Source organism: Scyliorhinus canicula, chromosome 2, assembly GCF_902713615.1.
Source record: "Scyliorhinus canicula chromosome 2, sScyCan1.1, whole genome shotgun sequence".
NCBI classification, from domain to species: Eukaryota; Metazoa; Chordata; class Chondrichthyes; order Carcharhiniformes; family Scyliorhinidae; genus Scyliorhinus; species Scyliorhinus canicula.
In genome coordinates, this window is record NC_052147.1 from 115377442 (window position 1) to 115398346 (window position 20905).

A 20905-nucleotide genomic window follows, 5' to 3' on the forward strand; every position below is an offset into this window, starting at 1 on the left:
AAATATGCCATCCTTGCTGGACATAGATTTGAACAGGAACCTTCTGCACAGAGAAGGTATTTTCCAAAGCATGGACAGTAAATTTCGCACCACAGTAGGGAACAATGCCAAAGCAAGCAAACACATATTTATAATTGAACAATTTAAGTTCTATGGAATAACTGGGAGTGGAGGATCAGCTATCGTAAGTATTCTTTTCAGATTCAGTTACCTATTGTAAATGAGTTTGTTCATGGACACATGTTCACAGAAACAGATTATTGGCTTTTAATCTGAAGTACTTGATGGTTTGTTACAAATTTTATAAAATTATGCTGGCCAATTCACTGAATTGTAAACTAACAACAAATTCAAATTTAGAACTTGAAGCATTTTGAATATTATAATAATTAGTCTGTAATATATCATATTTCTATATTTGCACAGGTGCTACAGTATTTTTTGTCACTGTTAGTATTGAATGGCCAAGAGGCTACTTTTCATTTTCACACAAAAGTGGAAATAATCTACATTTCTAAACATTTGCCTTGAAACAAAATGTCTTTGGTTTGAAACTGCTATTAATAATTGTTATGAACAATTTATATTGGATAAAAGTTATGTGAAACATGCATAAATTTTGCAAGTCTTTTCAAACTGAATTATTAATAGGAATTCTATTTTCTCTTTCTTTTATTTAAGTTTAGATTGTACTTGAATTTATATATGTAGAGGACACATGAAAAATTCTCTCTCTCCACAAGTGGACAGATTAATAACCTATTATAAGTAATGGTGTCATGAGTAATTGATGGTTGCAGCTAGATTGTATCTTCCTGTGTAATGTTGATTGCATACATTTGGTAAGTGATTATCTGTCATAAATCATTTTCAGTTGGAACCTATATTGACCTGCAGTGATCTGGTGATATCAAATTCAGGAGTAGATCATCTACCCATCCAATTTCCAACTTCCCTCCACAGTTTCTTTCTTAACCACCTTGCCCATTTTTCTATGTTCTGTTTAAAAGAAGGGGCTAGATTCTCCGATTCTGAGACTAAGTGCTGACGCCGGCGTGGGAATGGGAGCCTTTTACGACCGAAAAAACGGCGCAAAACGGCCAACGATCCCTGTCTGGTGGAGCGCTAACAGGCACGTATCGTAGAGCACCTGGCTCTAGCTGCCAATACACCCGGAGAATTGTCAGGTCCATGGCCACGCATGCGCATGACGGCGGCCTGCGCCATGCAACATGGCGCCGGCCACATGCAGACCTGGCCTGCCAAATAGTGCCCCCTATGGTCAGGCTTGCCACCCCCGGACCACCCCCCCCCCCCCCCCCCCACCAGTGCCCCCAACCCGTGCCAAAGACCCCCTGCCTGTGGATCGGTTCTCCCCTGACTGTGGCAGTGTTGGGCTCATTCTGCAGCCACCATGCTGAGTACCCGACAAAAAATAGCATGAGGGACCCACGCCATCAGAAACTTGGCCCGTCGAGGGCAGAGCATCGGGGGGTGGGCCTCAGGTAACGTCCTGAGGCCGTCCATACGGCATGCGGCGTACTCTGCAAGTACGCCATTTTGAAGGGGGCGGAGCATCGCAAAAGCGGCGCCACCCACAATTTCAGCACCAACGTGGATTCTCCGGCCGAGCGCAATTTCGGCATTGGAGACCAGAGAATGCCACCCAAGAAGTCCTTAACTTAATTTTTCTTTTGCCATCCTTAACTTGAAACTGGCGACTAGGGGCTTTTCACAGTAACTTCATTGCAGTGTAAAGTAAGCCTATTTGTGACACTAATAGTGATTATTATTATTGCCCTCTTTGTTTCTCAACTTTGTATGCAACAGAAAACGTCATCTGGGTTCAAATATTTCAAACCCACCACAAAATGTTTTAAAATGTCTTCATGGTATCTATTCTGACTCAGGTCATCATCTTGAAGAAATGTGAAAAATATTTCATGGAGCATATGTCACCATATGTAATCACCTTCAACAAACATTTAACCTCTATCCATCACTGCTCCAGCTAGGGAAAAACGGATAAAGGGCAACTTTTGACAAGAGAGATGAATTTGAGCTGGATTGATTTATATCTTAAGATGGAATCATACTCTGGTTCATCTGGATGAGTCTGTATGAGGGCAAATGCCTCAAGCTCACAGAATGAAATAACTTTAAGGTTTCAATGATAAACTCAGAGATTTATTACTGCCGAATAGATAAATCCTTCAAATGCCATTCAGGAGGTGTTGATGAACCCTGAAATTAATTTTCAACACCTACGGGACCAGATCTTAAGCAGCAACAAGCTGGCAGAGGAATGCGGGAACATTGCGCTGTGCAGATTCTTCAATCGATGTTGAGGTTTAGCAGCAGCAGCTGTCTATGCCCGACAAAGGTATCAAGCTCATGATTAAATGCAAGTGACTGCTATGGTGCTGCTGAAGTCATGATCTTCCTGGCCACTTGTTTACATCAACAGAGAAAATAAAGTGGATCAATCATGGGAGAAGGCCATTGACGTTGCTTACATTGCCCTTGATAGCTGTGAATCGTATAAAACCCACAAGCAAGAAATATTACCTTTTATTTCCCTTTATCCTGACAGGCAAAACAACAAAATCATGCTTTTCCTTTTCATATGCTGTTCGGCAGAGCAGTTTTTTCTGATTTGTTTGGGTAAGGCAGTCATTGTGCTTGAATGTAGGAATGTCGGGTGTAGTTCAGATCATACATCTGAAAGATAATGAAGGATATGAATAAAGACTGCAGGTTACATGTTAGTTTTTTCACAGCCTCTGGTAACGTTACAATCTTTCATACAGTTGGGCTTTTATCTTACCTTTACTGCATCGTAACAAGACACATGTTCAATTTGAATAAGAATGATCCAAATTGAATGCTACATTCACAAAATTTATATTTGGAGTTATCTAAAGATAATGTCCCACAAATCCTATTTGGGTGTCAATTCTTTTATCTTATCCTAGGGATCAGGAATTGGGATCCTTAATTTTTTATTGGATTTGTAGTATTATAGAACCCTGAGTGCTGAAGGAGGTCATTCGACCCATTGAGTCTGCACCGATCCTCTGAAAGAGCACCTTATCTAGGCCCATTCCCTCACCCATTCCAGTAATCCTGTAACCCCTCCTAACCTGTATACCTTTGGACACTAAAGGGCAATTTAGCATGGCTAATCCACCTAACCAGCACATCTTTGGACTGTAGGAGAAAACCGCAGCATCCGGAGGAAACCCACACACACAGACACAGGGAGAAAGTATAAACTCCACACAGACGAGGCCGGAATTGGACCCGGGCCCCATGGCCCTGTGAGGCAGCAGTGCTACCTACTGTGCCATGGTGAATGATAATTGTTCAAGCACCTTTAGAAATTGTGATGTATGAAAATAACTTCAAGTTCACCCTTTTAAAAAAAACTACTGGGGTGAGATTTTCCGGCCATCCATGCCGGCGAGATCTTCTGGTGCTGCCGATAGTGCACTCCCACTGCAGGTTTCCCGGTGACGTGGGATTCATTCAATGGGAAACCACGTTGACAACGGCGGGACCACAAGATCCCACCGCCGGACAATGATGGGCCGCCTCCCGCCGCCACGAAACACACAGCGAGTTGCTCAGTAAATCCCGCCCCTTATTTACTGTCATTGCAGTTTTAGCCACCACAAGCAAAACACTATTCGTTTCAGCTGCTTAACTCAGTCTAAACCACATCTCTATTCACAAAAGCTTCGCGTCTAATAGCTCTTTTTTATTCTTTCATGATGGTGGTGTTGCTGACATAGCCAGCATTTGTTGCCCATCCCTAATTGCCCTTTGAACTGAATGGCTTGCTCGGCCATTTCAGAGGACGGCTAAGAGTCACCCACATTGCTGGGTCTGGAGTCATGCTAAGCATTGCAAATTTCCTTCCCTAATGAACCAGATGGGTTTTTATGATGATAGTTTCATGGTCAGGGCAGCACGGTAGCATGGTGGTTAGCATAAATGCTTCACAGCTCCAGGGTCTCAGGTTCGGTTCCCGGCTGGGTCACTGTCTGTGCGGAGTCTGCACGTCCTCCCCGTGTGTGCGTGTGTTTCCTCCGGGCGCTCCGGTTTCCTCCCACAGTCCAAAGATGTGCGGGTTAGGTGGATTGGCCATGCTAAATTGCCCGTAGTGTCCTTAAAAGTAAGGTTAAGGGGGGAGGGTTGTTGGATTATGGGTATAGGTTGGATACGTGGGTTTGAGTAGGGTGATCATTGCTCGGCACAACATCGAGGGCCGAAGGGTCTGTTCTGTGCTGTACTGTTCAATGTTCTATGTCACCATAACTGAGACAAGCTTTATATTTCAGATTTATTAATCAAATTTAAATCCCACCATTGAACCCATGTCCCCAGAGAATTAGCCTGGTCTAGAAGCCCAGTGATATTACCAACAACAAAGAGAAACAAGTCCATGATATTTATAATTTATCATTCACTGCACCTCAGCTCCAAATCTTCAGATAGTGGAAATCTGAACCAACTGATGAGAAGGAAATATTGTTTGCCTTCCATGCGCTGTTTTTGCAGAGGCACAAGATCCTGCCTGAGCTCCTAAGTAAATGTATGGGTGTATGGAAGTATACAGGAAAATGTATTCATGCTTTCATGTTCATATTTTATTCCTGATGCATTAATTTGCATTACTGTGTGGTCTGTTCCAGGAGACTCTCATAGAATGGTGCGATGATAAAGAATTGAATCTTATTTTAACTACTGGGGGTACTGGGTTTGCCCCAAGAGATGTAACTCCAGAGGTGAGTGTCTCAGTATACATATGCCAAGTAAAAGCACTAGCCAAAGTTGATGATTGTTGTGAGTCTCTTTAATAAAGCAGCAGCTTTCACATATTTTCTTTGTTATGCTAATATTTTTTACATTGTCATGTCACAAACACTTGGACCAGTCAACGTGGATTTCTTAAAGGCAAGTTGTACTTGACCAACTTTGTACAATTCTTCATAGAAGTAACAATAGAAGTAGTGAAAGGAAATATATATATGTGGTTTAAACCGATTTTTCAAAAATGCATTTAATAAGGTGCCACTTAAGAGACCGATGGCAAAAGTAATGATACATGGAATTAAGATATGAAAAAAAGAGATGATTTGAGGGCAAAAACTCACAATGGAAAGGTGTTTCAAAGGGTTGGCCTTTGGGCAGGACACTACTTAGGTAGCAACTAGGTATTATTACAAAGCTGTGCATGTCACACATGGCTTTTGTTCATAATCCTTACCTTCTGTGGTCATAGGTTTTCAATAATGCTAATATGTCTCACAATGTGAGATTACTATGTCAACATTTATAATTGAAAGACCCTATTTGTCTGCAGTTGCAGAATTGACACCACTGGTGGTGCTGTGGCCTGCTTTGTGCCGGCGTCTTTGTTCTTTTTATTTTATTCTCCTCCTTTTTCACATTTTCTCCAACATTTAAACCCACCAGCAATAAATAATAATCAGCAACAAATATGTCAATCCCCATAACAATAACAACAATCCCATCCTCCCACCAAACCCCAAACATTAGCTCGCCTGTTCACATAAACAAATGACAAGGAATCAGGGATTACCATAGTCACCCTTAATACACACAGCCCCCCAACCCTCCCACCCATTCCCCCCCAACTAATGTTCGATGTTATCCAGTTCTTGAAAGTGCATAATGAATAACGCCCATGAATTGTAAAACCCCTCCGTCCTTCCCCTCATTTCAAACTTAACCTTCTCAAGAGTCAAGTATTCCAACAGGCCCCCCCCCCCCCCCCCCCCCCCCCCCCCCCGCCACGCCAGGGCACAGGGTGGAGAGGCTGCTCTCCATCCCAACAGGATCCACCTTCGGGCGATCAACGAGGCGAAGGCTACGATATCTGTCTCCGCCCCGTTACCAACTCTGGCTGGGTCAGACACCCCGAATGTGGCTTCCCCGGGACCCAGGTCCAGTTTCACGTGCACCACCTTGGAAATTATCCTAATCCTCTAGTTTTGGACAGGACCAAGGACCAAAACATATGAATGTGAATAGACCCCCCGCAACGCGCACACACATCATCTACACCTTCAAATAATCGGCTCATCCTCGCCCTCATGATGTGTGCTCTGTATATCAACCTCAGCTGTATCAGCCCCAACCTCGCACACGAGGTGAAGGCATTTACCTCCGGAGCACCTCACACCAGAACCCCTCCTCTATAACCTCTCCCACTTTGCTTTGATCCCTTCCAGTGATGCCTTATCTTCCAAAATAGCTGACACTACCCCTTTCTCCAGTCCCCCTGTCGTCAGCACCTCCTCCAGCAATATGGAGGCCGGTTCCTCCGGGAAGCTCAGTATCTCCTTTCTGGCAAAATCTCGAACGTGCATGTATCTAAACATTTCCCCCTGCTCCAGCCCGTACTTCGCTTCCAGCTCTTTCAATCCTGCAAAGACTTCTGTGTTTTATCGCTAAAATTTCCATATTTTTTGAGCCCTTCAGTTTTTAGTTTCCCTCCAGATGATTTTTGTTTTTTAATACAATCTTACTTTCTGCGCTGGCTTATTCCTGGCCCGCAGTGTCATTTTCCTACTTTCCACTTGCCACCATCTTTTCCTCCTATTGACCAACCCTGGCCTGCCTGTACTCACCTTCCTGGTCTGTAGTTAGGCATCAGGCTAGGAACTCGTCCACCGTTTGTCACTCCTGATCTCCGAGTCACATCTTCCCTGACAATGTCCGCGATACTCTGCCATGCCCCTTATGCCCGTCTCCTTTAAATTTATCAGTAAACCCCTAACTTCCACAATCTATTTGATAAACGCCTCATTTACTCATCCCCCACCATTCACAGCCACTCTATTCTTCCAAACTTTCTCTGAAATCCTTTATAAGTGCATTCTCTGTTTTCCTACAATCCTTCGATTAACCCTGTGGCATTTGTTTACTTTCTGTCCTAACTACTTTCCTGAACAGAATGTTTTTTTTAAAATAACCATTCGGATAAAACCTGAATTTCTTTAAAACACCCTTCGCTCAACTTACCATGACCAATAATTAATATGAGTGCCAAGGTCCTGTGCAAATTTAACATTCCCCAAATACAAATCCCTGCAAATATTGGAAATTTTAAATAAAAACAGAAGATGCTTGAAATTCTCAGAAGATCTGACCGCATCAGTATCAAGAGAAACAGAGCTGTCATTTCACGTCAATGACCTTTAGTCAGGTGTGATGAGTGTTTTCAGAATTTTCTGGTTTTTGTTAACAATAATCCATGTACCTGTGTTTCATGGCTTTAGATATAAAACTAAGGATTCAGTTGCCCTTTTTTATAGCTTTATTTGCTTAAACTGCCATGTTAATCACCTGTGTAACTCTATGCTCGGGGTCCCACTGTTACTCTGCACCACTTAAATTCTTGCTGAGAAGAGAGAAATGTTGCTGCAGCTTTTCGTCTTGCACACATCATGACAAACACAAGAATGCCAAATTTCAAACAATCACAACAATTTATACCACAAGAAAAAAGGGCACTGATTGGTTGGTAGGTTGAGTCTGATTTGCCAAAGTTCTGCCATGGAGAAAGCAACATGGCACAATAGGTCCCCCACGCTCCCGGGTAATTTAAAAATGTACCACGCTTGAGTATATTCTTTTTGTTTGTCAGGAGAGAGTACTTGCATATGAATATATGTTACTTTTAGTAAGTGTAACAAGCCATGTTATGAGCTTGACTGATTATTTCAAATTTGTTGTTGGTGTAGCATTCAGGATTATTCAGATCCCAATTGCAAAATCACAACTAACATCTAATCTTTGAATTACCCGGGAGCTTGGGGAGTTTATAGTTCCCTGTTGCTTTCTCCATGGCAACACTTCAGCCAATCAGAGTCAACTTGCCAGCGAGTCAGTACCATTTTCTCCGGTAGTATAAATCGTTGTGATAGTTCAACATTTGGCATTCTCACATTTGTCCTAAGTCAAGACTGAAAGCTTCAGCAACTTGTGTCTCTTTTCGGATATATAGAAGTTTTGTACTACCAAGCATCTGTTTAAAATCATCTCGAAAATGGCCTTGGCATTGTAATTGTGGGAACAGCAAAGTTTCTTTAAACACCAACTTGATGTTATGGCAAACAAATTGTGATTAATGATACACAAGATTGTGGGAGGAAATTGTTTAGCCAAAAGGATGGGAAGATGGAGGAAGATAGAAGAAAGAACAAGGAAAGGTGTTGTGGTGTTACAGTTCATTCATGGATTCCAGGTTGCTGTGGCAACACGCACTTTTGCATGAATGTTGTAGTCTGTCTGGAGCTAGTGATAGTCATGGTGGAAGCTCCAACTTTCTTTCCATCACATGGCTGACCAGGAATCTGGTGCCTAATTGCATTATCCAATTTGAAGTTTTAAATTTGAACCATAAGTTAGATAATTGCATTGTACAATTTTGGAGCTTTATTTTATGGGTCTATATTACAATCCACAGGGGGCTAGAAAATAATAATTTGAAAGTACAAGATTCTCCAGGACTGGTGACTGAGGTTTGTAACTATACTTAAAAAAAAATGTCCATCTTGAAGGTAGCACAAAATATACTAGCACACTGCACATTGCAGTGCTGATGTAAAGGATCGTTGTCCACGTTTAACAGTCAAATGCAGCCCATTTCCCTACATAACATTTTTAAAAACATCTTTAACCACTTGAACCTTGATTTGAAGCATAATCATTTCTTCCTGTTTGGTCAGATCCAGCCCATTTGTCAGTTTTCTTTTCAGACAATACTGTTAATTTATGGGGAAGCCTGCTGAGTGTATCTATGATATATGTAATGGACAGCGAGGACAGTGGTCGGGCATAGTTTCGATCCACTTGCTTGAAAGTTCACTGCCAATTATATTGTTAAGGTTTGTTAATGAAAATTACATTGTTAAGGTTAAGAGAAGCAGGCGATGGATATTAATTGTCTTTGAGCACACATAAATAGGAGATAGCTGGGTCACTGGGTTGAGTGGAAGGAGAGCTGTGAGACTAAACAAATCAATAAATTATCTCAATTGGCTTTGGCGTCACACACCAGCTTTGATCCTGTTAACGTTCCCCATCTTGGATTTACTGGTGAGACACGGAGCCAGAGACAAAGACACTTAATCACTTGGGGGGGGGGGGGGGGGGGGGCTAAAGGGGACGAAACAGGACTTTGGTGGATTTTGTGACTGTCCTTATGACTGGTCCAGAGTGGAGTTATCAAAGGCTTAATAGACAGTGTAGACGGACGTAGAGGGTGAAAACTAAATTTCAATCTTGGATTTCTCTTCAAACTGTAATTTGCAAGACTGTTCACAATTGCTGAGAGAATTAACCCCTTAAATGAACATCCAAAGGGTCTTTTTAAGTCTTGATTAAGTTGGTGACCCACTGATGGCATAATGATGGTCATTAACCCAAATTAAACCATAAATTGGATCGCATTCTATTGGCAATGGAATTAATGGTACAAGAAAAATGGAGGTGTCTGATTAAATCTGTTATCTGAAACAGATTTTTGATTAGCATTGATTTAGAGCTCTTCTGCTGCAGGGAAGTTTTTATTTTTTTATATCGATCATTTTGTTGTAGACTTAATAAGAAATCTTCCCAGTGAGTGGCCTCGAGTTCATAAGGATTTTAATATGACACTGAAAGAGATGACTTTCTATTATAAAACCAAGAATGAAGTAACCTGACCTTTCCCATCATTACTGATAGAGAACAGCACTCCATAATGCTGCAACAAATTAGTAACTTCAGTCAATTATCACCATTGATTGTGCACCTACATGAGTAGGTAATCATTTTAATCTTTGAGACATTTAACATTCTTAACAATTGATTAATGCATAGCTTCTACATTCCACAGCCTGGTAATTCTAGTGGCAATCTCTCGGTGTTTTTGGTCATGTGCTGTTATTTCTGTTTTCACACCTGTATCCTGTGCAGTTGAAGAAGACTATTGTTCTTTTATTGTGTGAAACCATCAACTGAAACATATTACGTAACACATACACTTTGCAATTCTCGTGCAGAAGACCATACGCAATGTTAATTTGCTGGAGAATTGTATTTGATACCTAATAATTGTTACAATATGTTTATTTGTACATAAATGATTTGACATTTCCACTAAGCTGAGTTTTATGCTTCAGGAGGTTTAAATGCTAGACTTGAGGTGGCCTCAGATTCTCCCCTGGTCCCTGGAGAAGCCCCTGGTATCTGCTCACCGATAGCCATGCTATCGACATGGCGGATTCAAACCCACAAATCTATAAACTATAGCACTTTTGAACAGCATGTTAAGGATATGGAGGTAAGACTTAAACATGGAATAGAAGTAAAAGATCGGCCATGGTCTGATTGAATAGGCCAAGCAAGCTTGAAGGCCAAGCTTGAGACCTACTCCTGGTCCTATTCCTCACTTCCTTATCACGCTTTAGAAGGGATGTCAAGTCCTTAGAGAGAATGCAGGAGAGATTTACTTGAATGGTACCAGAGATGTGAAACTTCGGTTATAAGGGGGGGATTAGTAATGCTGGGGTTCGTTCTTCTCAGAACTGAGGAGAGGATTTATTAGAAATGATCAAAATCGTGAATTTGGCCATTTTCCGGGGTATAAATTGAACATGGGAAAAAGTGAGATGTTTGCGATCCAGGCAAGAGGACAGGGGAAAAGACTGGGAGAGCTGCCGCTTAGAATGGTAAAGAGCTGTCGATATCTGGGAATTCAGGTTGCCAGGAAATTCGAGGTACTACACAAGTTAACCTATCCCGGTTGGTAGACCTTAGCCCGCTGTCACTGGCGGGGAGGGTACAGACCGTGAAAATGATGGTCCTCCCCATATTTCTGTTTGTCTTTCAGTGCCTCTCCATCTTCATTCATAAGGCCTTTTTCAAACGGGTGAATAAGATTATTTCGGGCTTTGTGTGGGCGGGTAAAACCCCGCGAGTGAAGAAAGTGTTGCTGGAGCGCAGTCGGGGAGAGGGTGGGTTGGCGCTGCCGAACTTCTGCAATTACTACTGGGCGACTAATATAGCCATGATTAGGAAGTGGGTAGTGGGGGAGGGGTCGGCATGGGAGCGGATGGAGGCGGCGTCATGTAAAGACACCAGTCTGGGAGCATTGGTAACAGCACCTCTACCGTTCTCGCCAGCCCGATACTCCACAAGTCCGATGGTAGTGGTGGCTCTGAGGATCTGGGGGCAGTGGAGGAGATATAAGAGAGTGGAGGGAGCATCGATTTGGACCCCGATTTATAATAACCACAGGTTTGTACCGGGTAGGCTAGATGGCGGGTTCCAGAGTTGGCAGAGGGCAGGAATTGGAAGGATGGGGGTTCTATTTATAGACGGGAGCATTCCCAGCTTGAAAACTTTGGAGGAGAAATTTAAATTGGCAGGAGGGAATGGTTTTAGGTATTTACAGGTGCGAGACTTCCTGAGAAAACAGGTGCCGGCCTTTCCGCTGCTGCCTCCCCAGGGGATACAGGATAGAATAGTTTACAGTACCTGGGTGGGAGAGGGGAAGGTATTGGATATTTACCAGGAGCTTTCGGAGCCGGAAGAAACTCCGGTGGAGAAGCTGATGGTCAAGTGGGAGGACGAGCTAGGAGGAGAGATAGAGGCGGGGCTATGGGCGGATGCCCCAAGCAGGGTTAATGCCTCCTCATCGTGTGCCAGGCTTAGCCTGATACAATTTACGGTAGTCCACCGGGCACACATGACAGAGGCTAGGATGAGTAAGTTCTTCGGGGTTGAGGAGAGGTGTGCGGGAAGCCCAGCAAATCATGTCCACATGATGCCCAAAGCTTAGAGAGTATTGGCAGGATTTTGCGAAGGCATTGTCCACGGTACTAAAAACACGGGTGGTGCCAAGTCTACAGGTAGCGATCTTTGGAGTGTCGGAAGATCCGGGAGTTCAGGGGTCGAAAGAGGCCGTCATCTTGGCCTTTGCCTCCCTGGTAGCCCAGAGACGGATCTTGTTAATGTGGAGGGACTCGAGTGGAGAGACCTGGGTTAGTGACATGGCTGGATTTCCCAGTCTCGAGAAAATAAAGTTTGCCTTAAGAGGGTCAATGTTAGGGTTTTCCCGGAGGTGGCAGCCGTTCGTCGACATTCACGGGGAAAATTAAATGTCAGCAGACGCAGTATTCCAGGGGGGGGGGGGGGGGGGCAGATTGTTGTTGTCTGGTTGAGGTGCGTGAAGATTGGGCTGGGGGGGTGGGGAATATTTATTTTACCATGTTGATGTCATTGTTTATGTTACTGTCATAAAAATTTTCAAATACCTTAATAAAATATTATTTAAAAAAAAAAGAAATGATCAAAATCATGAAGAGCTTTGGTGCAGAAAATAAGGAGTAGCTGAATCCAGTGCCAGAACTGTTGATGATCAGAGAATGTAATTGAAAATAATTGGCAAAAGAACTGCAGGTGAAAAGAGGTGAAATTTTTTTTTTGACATAGCGGATTGTTATGAAAGGGATGGGTGGAACCTGATTCAACAGTAATTTTAAACGGAAATTGGATAAATGCTTGGATAGGAAATACTTCCAGGGCAATGGGCCCAGGCAGGAGGCTGTACCTAACAGGGTTGCTCTTCAAAAGAGTCAACAAAGGGCAGCATGGTGGCACAGTGGTTAGCACTGCTGCCTCACGGCGCCGAGGTCCCGGATTCGATCTCGGCACTTGGTCACTGTCTGTGTGGAGTTTGCACATTCTCCCCGTGTTTGCGTGGGTTTCGTCCCACGACCCAAACATGTGCATGCTAGGTGGATTGGCCACGCTAAATTGCCCCTTAATTGGAAAAAACTAATTGGGTACTGTAAATTTATTTTAAAGAAAGAGTCAACAAACGTTCATGGGCTGAATGGTCTCCTTCTATGCAGTATCATGCTATGATTCTAATTTGCTGTGCTGACATTCTGCCTTTATTTTTAAATGAATAATGTTGTATGTTGACATCGGGAATGTAACCTGCTTAGCAAAAGACCGATTGGTGCCAACACGTGTTTTCAGAGCAAGAAAACATTAAATTGTCAATCTCCAGAAGCAGTTTATATTGATTCTATGGAAAAAGAAAAGACGTAGCTTTAAATTAGAAAACAAAAAAGGAATTTCAACTGATTGTGTAATTAAACTTTTCTTGATCTCGCAAGATCTTCAACTCTCAACACTGAGGCTGCTGTGCAACTGCGAGGTGACTGCAAAATATCTACAAATGCTTCAATTATTATTCAGGGACACGACTAGTTATATTTTTGTTGGAAAATAGTTGATGATTGCACATTGCACAAAGTTAATTGTTCACCAAATGTGCATTACATACCTGGAACTCCTCAGAGCAGTTAGCAACATAATGATCATTCATGATGCCAAGTTATTGATTAAACTTCACATCAGTGACACTCTTAGAACAGATCTGTGCAGTGCTGATGATACAGTTACTTAGCTGAAAATTGACCATTTCTGTTAGAGGCTGTCCAGAGCTCAATCTATACTCCCAGTTTTAAATCAATAACCTCAGCTACAAACAATGCAGTACCATCAGCAGCCTATTTGTCAGCTGCATGTCTGCAAGTTGGAAATTGATTCCCGCCCTTTGCATCCCTTGGAAGTTGTATCCATTTTGACCATGGTGTTACCATAAGAGTGGCCCAAATGGGTCACATCCAGCCTACACAAGTACCTGAGTTGAACTCCAATGCTGCACCTCCAGACTACATTTTGGATCTACCATGTTAGAATTCTGTTGATACCATAGTGTCACCCTGCTGTGAACCCCATCCTCCCCCAATTAGCTGATGGAATCAAATCACCACACACGTGTGTGCCTCTCGACTGCTGCGGCTTCATTACCACTATTGCTAGCCAAGTGACCATGTGGTGACAGGCCACTCAATCACTCCTACAGTTGGTACATTAGAAGCAGTTCAGATTTTATTGCACTCCTACCATCAATGGGCAGGTTGTCTTATGATGAAAGGCTGAACAGGCGAGGCTTGTATCCGCTGGAGTTTAGAAGAGTAAGAGGCGACTTGGATGAAACATATAAGATCCTATGGGGTCTTGGGTGTGGAGAGGATGTTTCCTCTTGAGGGAGAGACTTCAGCCAGGGGTCACTGTTTAAAAATAAGGGGTCATGCATTTAAGCCAGTAATGAGCAGAACTCTCTCAGAGTGTCATGAGTCTTTGGAACTTTCTTCCTGAAAAGGCAGTGGAAGCAGAGGGCTGGATTCTCCCAGCCCCGCACAGGGCCGGAGAATCCCCGCAACCACGCCACCCCGACACCAGCACGTGATTCTCCACTCTGCGGAGAATCTGCGCAGGCACCGGTCGCGGGATGCTCTACGCGGCCGGGCCGCCGATTCTCCGGCCCGAATGGGCCAATCAGCTGCTCTAAAAAGGCAGAGTCCCTCCGGCGCCGTCCACACCTGGTCGCAGCCAGCGGGAACTCTGCAAACAGGGTCGGGGGGGCCCTCCTTTCCTGCGCGCCAGCCCCTGTCGCTCTGCACCATGTTGCTTTGGGGCCGGCACGTTGAAGGAGGCCACTGCGCGTGTTGGCGCCGGCCCCACTGCGCATGTCCACCTTGGCGCCAGCGCAACTGCGCATACGTGGATCCTGCAGCGCATAGTTCACGCCGGGAACTGCAGCTGGACCGGTACCAGGACAGACTTCCCGGCGCCAGTGGAAGCTAAAACAAAGGCAGGCCAACAGTTACCTAGGGCCCGTCCAACGATCGGGGAACAACCCTGTTATTGGAGAGAATCGATACAAACGATTGGGACATAGTCCAATTAATTGGGACCAAGTCCAGGGTCTGCTCAGAAGGGCGCGAAACCCTTTGCACTATAAAACAGAGTCCCCAAGGTCAGTTCGCTCTCTTATTTTCTCCATCTTCATCTTGGCCTTTGGCCCTCAGCGACGAGAGGCCCGCCAAGCACCAGCCAAGTAAGTCTAAAGTCAACGCACGCTACGAGATAGGCGTTCCTAGCTACTATTCTATACCAGTTCGAAGCCAGCAGTATCAGAACCGGACAACGGCCATTGTTCCTCTGACTGAGTGGGCACTCAAAGCTAAGTATAGGCTTTTAGTAGTAGTTGTAGTTTAGCGAGTAGAGTTTACGCATGAGTAATAATTGACTGTGTGTGTAAATAAATGTGCATTGATTTCAAACTTACTAACTGGTGTATCGAGTCATTGATCAGTATTCGGCTTTGAACCTTGTGGTGGTATTAGAAATATACCTGGTGACTCTTGAGCAAAGGTAATTAAAACAGAGCAAATTAAGGGAAAGCATAACGAGCAACATTTACTGGCGACATCTGACGGGACTTGACTTAGAAGTGGTCCCCCTCCCCCACTCCGAGAGAACCAAAAATTTGAATTAGAAATCCAATTTGAAACAGAAGAACCACAAGAGTTTAAGCAGTACTGATCAATCCTCCAGAATTCGGAAGTGTGTTAATGCATGCGTACTAACAGGGATATAAGGTAAACCTGAGAGATTTTGTTGCGTAAAACTGTTGGGAGTTTTGTAGGCCGGAAATTAGCGTACCCGTGTTTACATCACCGCTTTATCACCCCCTGTTCCAAATTTAGTAACGAACCCAGATATAGGAAAAATGGCAATGGAAAGCCTTATGAACCCACAGGAATTCGAGGTCGCAGCGACCAGCAGAGTAGGACAGTGTCCCGTTTGGGAAGATGAAATAAGGAAGTACCTCAAAGGGAAGGGATGGCCCCTTTGGAGCGAATTTTGCGCGAATGAAGAAACAGGTCCCGGGAGTATAGGACATACTTGGTGAGAGAACCTGACAGAGATTCACAGGAAAAGCTTGGGAAAAGCTCGCAAGCCGATGGCAATCGTGTCCTGTCTGGCACAATTGCGAGGCACAGAGGACGTCGTTAGGACGCTCCGTAGAGAGATAGAGGAGAGAGATAGAACAAGTAAGGTTGATGTGAGCGAGATAGAGAGAGAGAACAGAGAGTTAAAAGGGAAGTTAGCAGCAAAAGACGTAGAGCTGGATGATGCCAAGAGGGCACACCAGTCTTGTCTGCCGCACTTAAGCAGCTTCCAGACCCAGTATGACAAGGTCTACCAGGACACACAACGTGCGGTCTTGGTAAGACAAGAAACAGAACAGCAGGTAGAAGCATTGCAGAAACAGTGCAATGACTTAAAAGCAGCCCTACGAGCACTCCATGTTTCAACAATGGAACAAAGGCAGAGCTCCGTTGACCACGCAAAGTGCCGGAAGCAAATTGCGGAATTGCAATCCCCGCTTTCAGTTCAAAATGTCGACACCACATCGACGGTTTCGCCTCTAAATCAGCGCCCCTCTCGGAACTTCTCAAGAAAAAGGCACCTTGGGAATGGCTTCCACAGCATACAGATGTCGTGGATGCTTTAAAAAGAGCACTCAGCACAGCCCTTGCACTACAGGTCCCAGACCCACTTTCCCCGTACGCTATCGAAGTAGCAAGCACCAACCAAACCCTTTCGGCCGTGCTCCTCCAGGAACGGCATGACCAGTTAAGACCCGTAGCATACGCATCCCGAGTATTAGACCCTGTGGAGCAAGGATTTTCTGCCTGTGAAAGGCACCTGCTCTCAGTTTTTTGGGCAGTTCAGTATTTTTCATACATTACAGGACTCAACCCATCACCATCCTCACAGAACACACCCCAACACAGCTATTATTAGACGGCCGACTTAAAGATGGCACAGTCAGCCAAATCCGAGCAGCCCGTTCGACGCTTCTTTTGTAGGGACGGGACATCACCGTTAAAAGGACTAAAACCCACACTTTCCTTGCAGACAATTTACAGTACCCAGGCACCCCTCATGAATGTGAGATTATCTCCACACAGCACAACACAGGCCCATTCATTCTAAAAACACCTCTGAGGAAGATAGGTAGTTCACCCCAGAGACCTCAGCCCACAAACACGTGCGCACCCCTGAAGATTTGTGTGGATGGCTCATCCACAGTTTTAGACGGCAAACGCATAACAGGATGTGGTATTTATGTAGAGGACGCGCAGGGACGCGCCCTAGAAGAGATTTCCCTAAAGTTGCCAGGACACTTAGGCTCACAGGCAGCAGAGCTGGCAGCGATAGCTTACATAGTAGACCACCCCGATTCGTTCCCCACCCCAGCAGACATCTACTCAGACAGCCTGTATGTCTGTAATAACTTAACCAAATTCCTACCCCTGTGGGAGACAAGAGGATTTGTTTCCGCAGACGGAAAACCCCTACCATCAGCCCCATTACTCCGCCATATTTTAAAGCAGGCAAAGGACAGGAAATACGGCATTGTAAAAGTTCGCAGTCACCACCGTTCTTCCCCACCTGGAAATGTTAAAGCAGACGCCCTAGCAAAGGCAGGTTCTAGGCATGGTTATTTTTGGAACCCCCCCGAAAGCGCCCCAGTACACGCAGTGCAGGTCTCACAGACCAACATACAGGATTTAGCCCAGGCACAGAAACAGGACGAGAGGGCTCAGGGAAGTTTTAACGGGAACCTTCCCAGCCCCTTATGACAAATTTAAGAATTCCATGACCACACATGAAGGTGTGATTCTTAAAGACAGCCTTTATGTAGTTCCAGAGCAGGATAGGAACCAACTCATTCGTTTGTTCCATGACAATCATGGACATCAGGGAATTGAACCCACTTTAGCCCACCTCAGACAGTCTGTTGGTGGCCAAATTTAAAAGCAGACATCACCCACTATGTTGAGAATTGCTTGATCTGTGCCCAGAACAATCCGGACAGATATGCAAAGAAGGCTGAATTTAGCCACACCCGCCCCATTAATGGCCCATGGACTAAGCTCCAGCTTGACTTTATAGGACCCCTACCCTCTTGCAGAAATGGATATAAATATGTGTTGGTGGTCATCGACACCTTCACAAAATGGGTGGAAGCATTTCCATCGCGCACTAATACGGCAAAGACCACAGCCAAAATACTAACCCACCACATCTTTCCGAGATGGGGACTCCCCCGCAGTATAGAGTCCGATCAAGGCTCCCATTTTACAGGACGAGTCATGAAAAACGTCCTCGCACTTTTTGGAATTACTCAAAAGTTTCATATCGCGTACCAACCCCAGTCAAGTGGTATCGTCGAACACATGAATAGGGCACTAAAAGCCACCCGTAGGAAAATGGTTGAGCAGAACAATAGCACCTGGGACTCAGTTCTCCCATTTGCACTGATGTTTTTACGAAACACGGTATCCACGTCCACAGGATACACCCCCCCCCCCCCCCCCCCCCCCCCACACTCTCATGAACGGACGCCCCATGAAAGGAACGGAATATTTATTAGGCTTAGATTTGACCAGCCCCACAGTGACATCCGTCATACACGAAAACGCTGTACAACAGTTAATAGCAAATGTGAAGGTGGCCCAACTCGCAGCCGCTGTGAGAATGGGAACAAGGAATAAACAAAGCAAGGCTTGTTTCGACAAGACGGTGCATGCCACTGAGTTTGAAGTAGGGCAGCAAGTAATGCTCTCCCTTTACAACCCCAGCACATTCCTGTCACCTAAGTACTCAGGTCCGTACTCCATTTCAGACAAAGTAAGCCCCTCTGTCTACAAGATAAAATACCCTAATGGAAAGTCTGCGTGGTTTCACATAAACCAGCTCAAGGCTTATGGCTCGCAGAACAACCACACACACCACATCCTGCTCGCAGCAGCAGACGAGCTGGCCCCGCCTACAGAAAACGCATTCCACCCCTCCCCCAGCCAGTCCAGCCCGTCCTCAGACTCAACTTCGACTCCGCCCCCAGACAGCAGCGACAGTGACTGCGAAAGCACTGACGAAGCCACAGCATACCACGATACTATCCCCCCCGCCCAGGCCCCACTCCCAGCGACTGCGAGTACGATTCAAGTGATCCCTTCAAGATCACATACATTAAAGCCCCTGACCCAGATCCACCGCCCGACGATTACGGACTGAACTCCAGTAGCTCCCACCTAGACACACGAATCTGGCACCGAGACAATTCATTCAGGCTCATCAGGAACGATGAAATGGACCCCATGTCACCCCACGCAGCTTTGGCACGACTTCTACAGTCAAGAGTATTGTAGCCGGGAGAAGATGATGACATTGAGTCTGACTCCCACCACGCGAAACCCTTTGCGACCCTGTTCGCAACTGAAAACTGAAGTGTCCAGATGATGTTTAAAAGGAACCGCTAGAGAGATACAGTGTCCTTTCTGATGGAACCTGCATGATATTTGTTGCATGTTTGTTTGTATGTGTTTGTTAAGTGTTCAGTGTTTAGAATTTAAACAGCTTTTCACAGCCCCATGCCACCACTCCTTTAACGCCCCTGGCAGTTAATGGAGCATGTTTGTCCATGGACAGCCGCCTAGCTTATCATCCAAAACCTCTGAGAATTTGCCCAGACACCAATTCGTAACTGCTCTTCAAATTTGAGGGTAGAAGAGGCATTACTGCAACCCCTACGATGACTACATTCTTGCCCGTTCTTGCCGGTTATTCAGGCAGTGGAGAAACGACACTGGTCCCCGCCCTGTCTGAGGACCCCCCCTCTGGTCAGCTTAGCTCGGGTAGAGCACATCCCGTCCTACCCGGGGATTCCATCCAATTCTTACCCACCGCAGCCCATACGCACCTCATTTGGCTCTTTCATTTCAAAAGTTTTTGTTTTGTTTTATAGTGACCCTTCGGTTGCTTTCCTCATGCTATTTACATCCTCAAACATTGGGATGGTAAATCGCACAGGCTGCGAGACGGCTCGCACTGTGTCAGTATATTTCAAGAATGTCTTGTCCTGAAATTCGGTTTTTAAAAAAATGACGGAGTCACAGATGGTGACCAATTATAACGGGTAATTGGCAATAAAGGACAGACAGACAAACACGAGATATTAAGCAAGATAGTGACAGATATTATGCTTGTGTTCACAGAATTCCAGGAGAAGACAAGAAGAGAAGAAAGAAGAGAAGAGAAGGAAAGATGAAGACGACCTCCATCTTTGTTATATGGACACTAGCAGGATCCCTTTGGTTGCGCGCGAACGCTAACCCCCTCACCCCCACCCCACAGGCCATCAATGATTCACTCCCCCACAGAGCCCAGTAACAGTCAACAGTACCCCCGACCTGGTGTGATAAGTTTATCACTTGGTATTCCCTCTCGTATGTCGTTGAAGCACTTTTAGCACTGGCGATACTTTGCAGTATCGTGCAGACCATTCGAATGAAGAAATGGCGAAGGAGAGTCTACCGCTCTCGCACCCCGGTATACAGAATTAGATCCCCTAATTTTGGTTTCCAGCAGGCCCCCGAACCCCTTGACATGGATTAAAGTACATTCGTTTTTTTTTTGTTTGTGTGTGCTCGTTTGTTGAATTAAGAAATGTGAACTCTGTGTTTGACTGCCAAACCAGAGAAATTTGAATGCTGCTATTTTTGTACAGTTAAGATATTTTAAATTGTTTGAGTGAAGATAGTTTATTGAGAATAGTTAGAGGTTCCAGTTTTTTATTTGTAATGCATGTCCTTAATGACATAGCACCCCCATAGAGTTTTGATGATGTGTGTATGTAAAATAGTTTAGTTAAAAATATGTTGCATAGTTAGGGTCAGAGTAAAGCCTAGTCATGGGTGCCCACTTGGTCAGAGAGCGAAGACATCACAGTAGTGTGATCCTTCATGCTTCGCATTGAGGATCACAAGGAGGGAGTGTAGTCACCTGGGGTGGCCACGTCCCGATTCCAAAATGGATACTCGCAAAGAGTACAGGGAAAAATGGACAGCACTGGAAAAACAAGCAGGTGCAAGGTTTCCTGTGGATT

The 20905-nt window shown here is 44.8% G+C and overlaps 1 protein-coding gene across 22 annotated transcripts in view; it reads left to right on the forward strand.

Annotated features, from left to right (window-relative positions):
* LOC119957355 (gephyrin) overlaps nucleotides 1-20905 on the forward strand; it is a 671364-nt gene that overhangs the window by 389257 nt on the left and 261202 nt on the right. For all 22 annotated transcript variants that reach the window (XM_038785368.1, XM_038785379.1, XM_038785283.1 and 19 more), the window contains exon 4: nucleotides 4698-4790. In XM_038785368.1, coding sequence (XP_038641296.1) covers nucleotides 4698-4790 — 93 coding nt within the window. The remainder of the gene's footprint in view (nucleotides 1-4697; nucleotides 4791-20905) is intronic.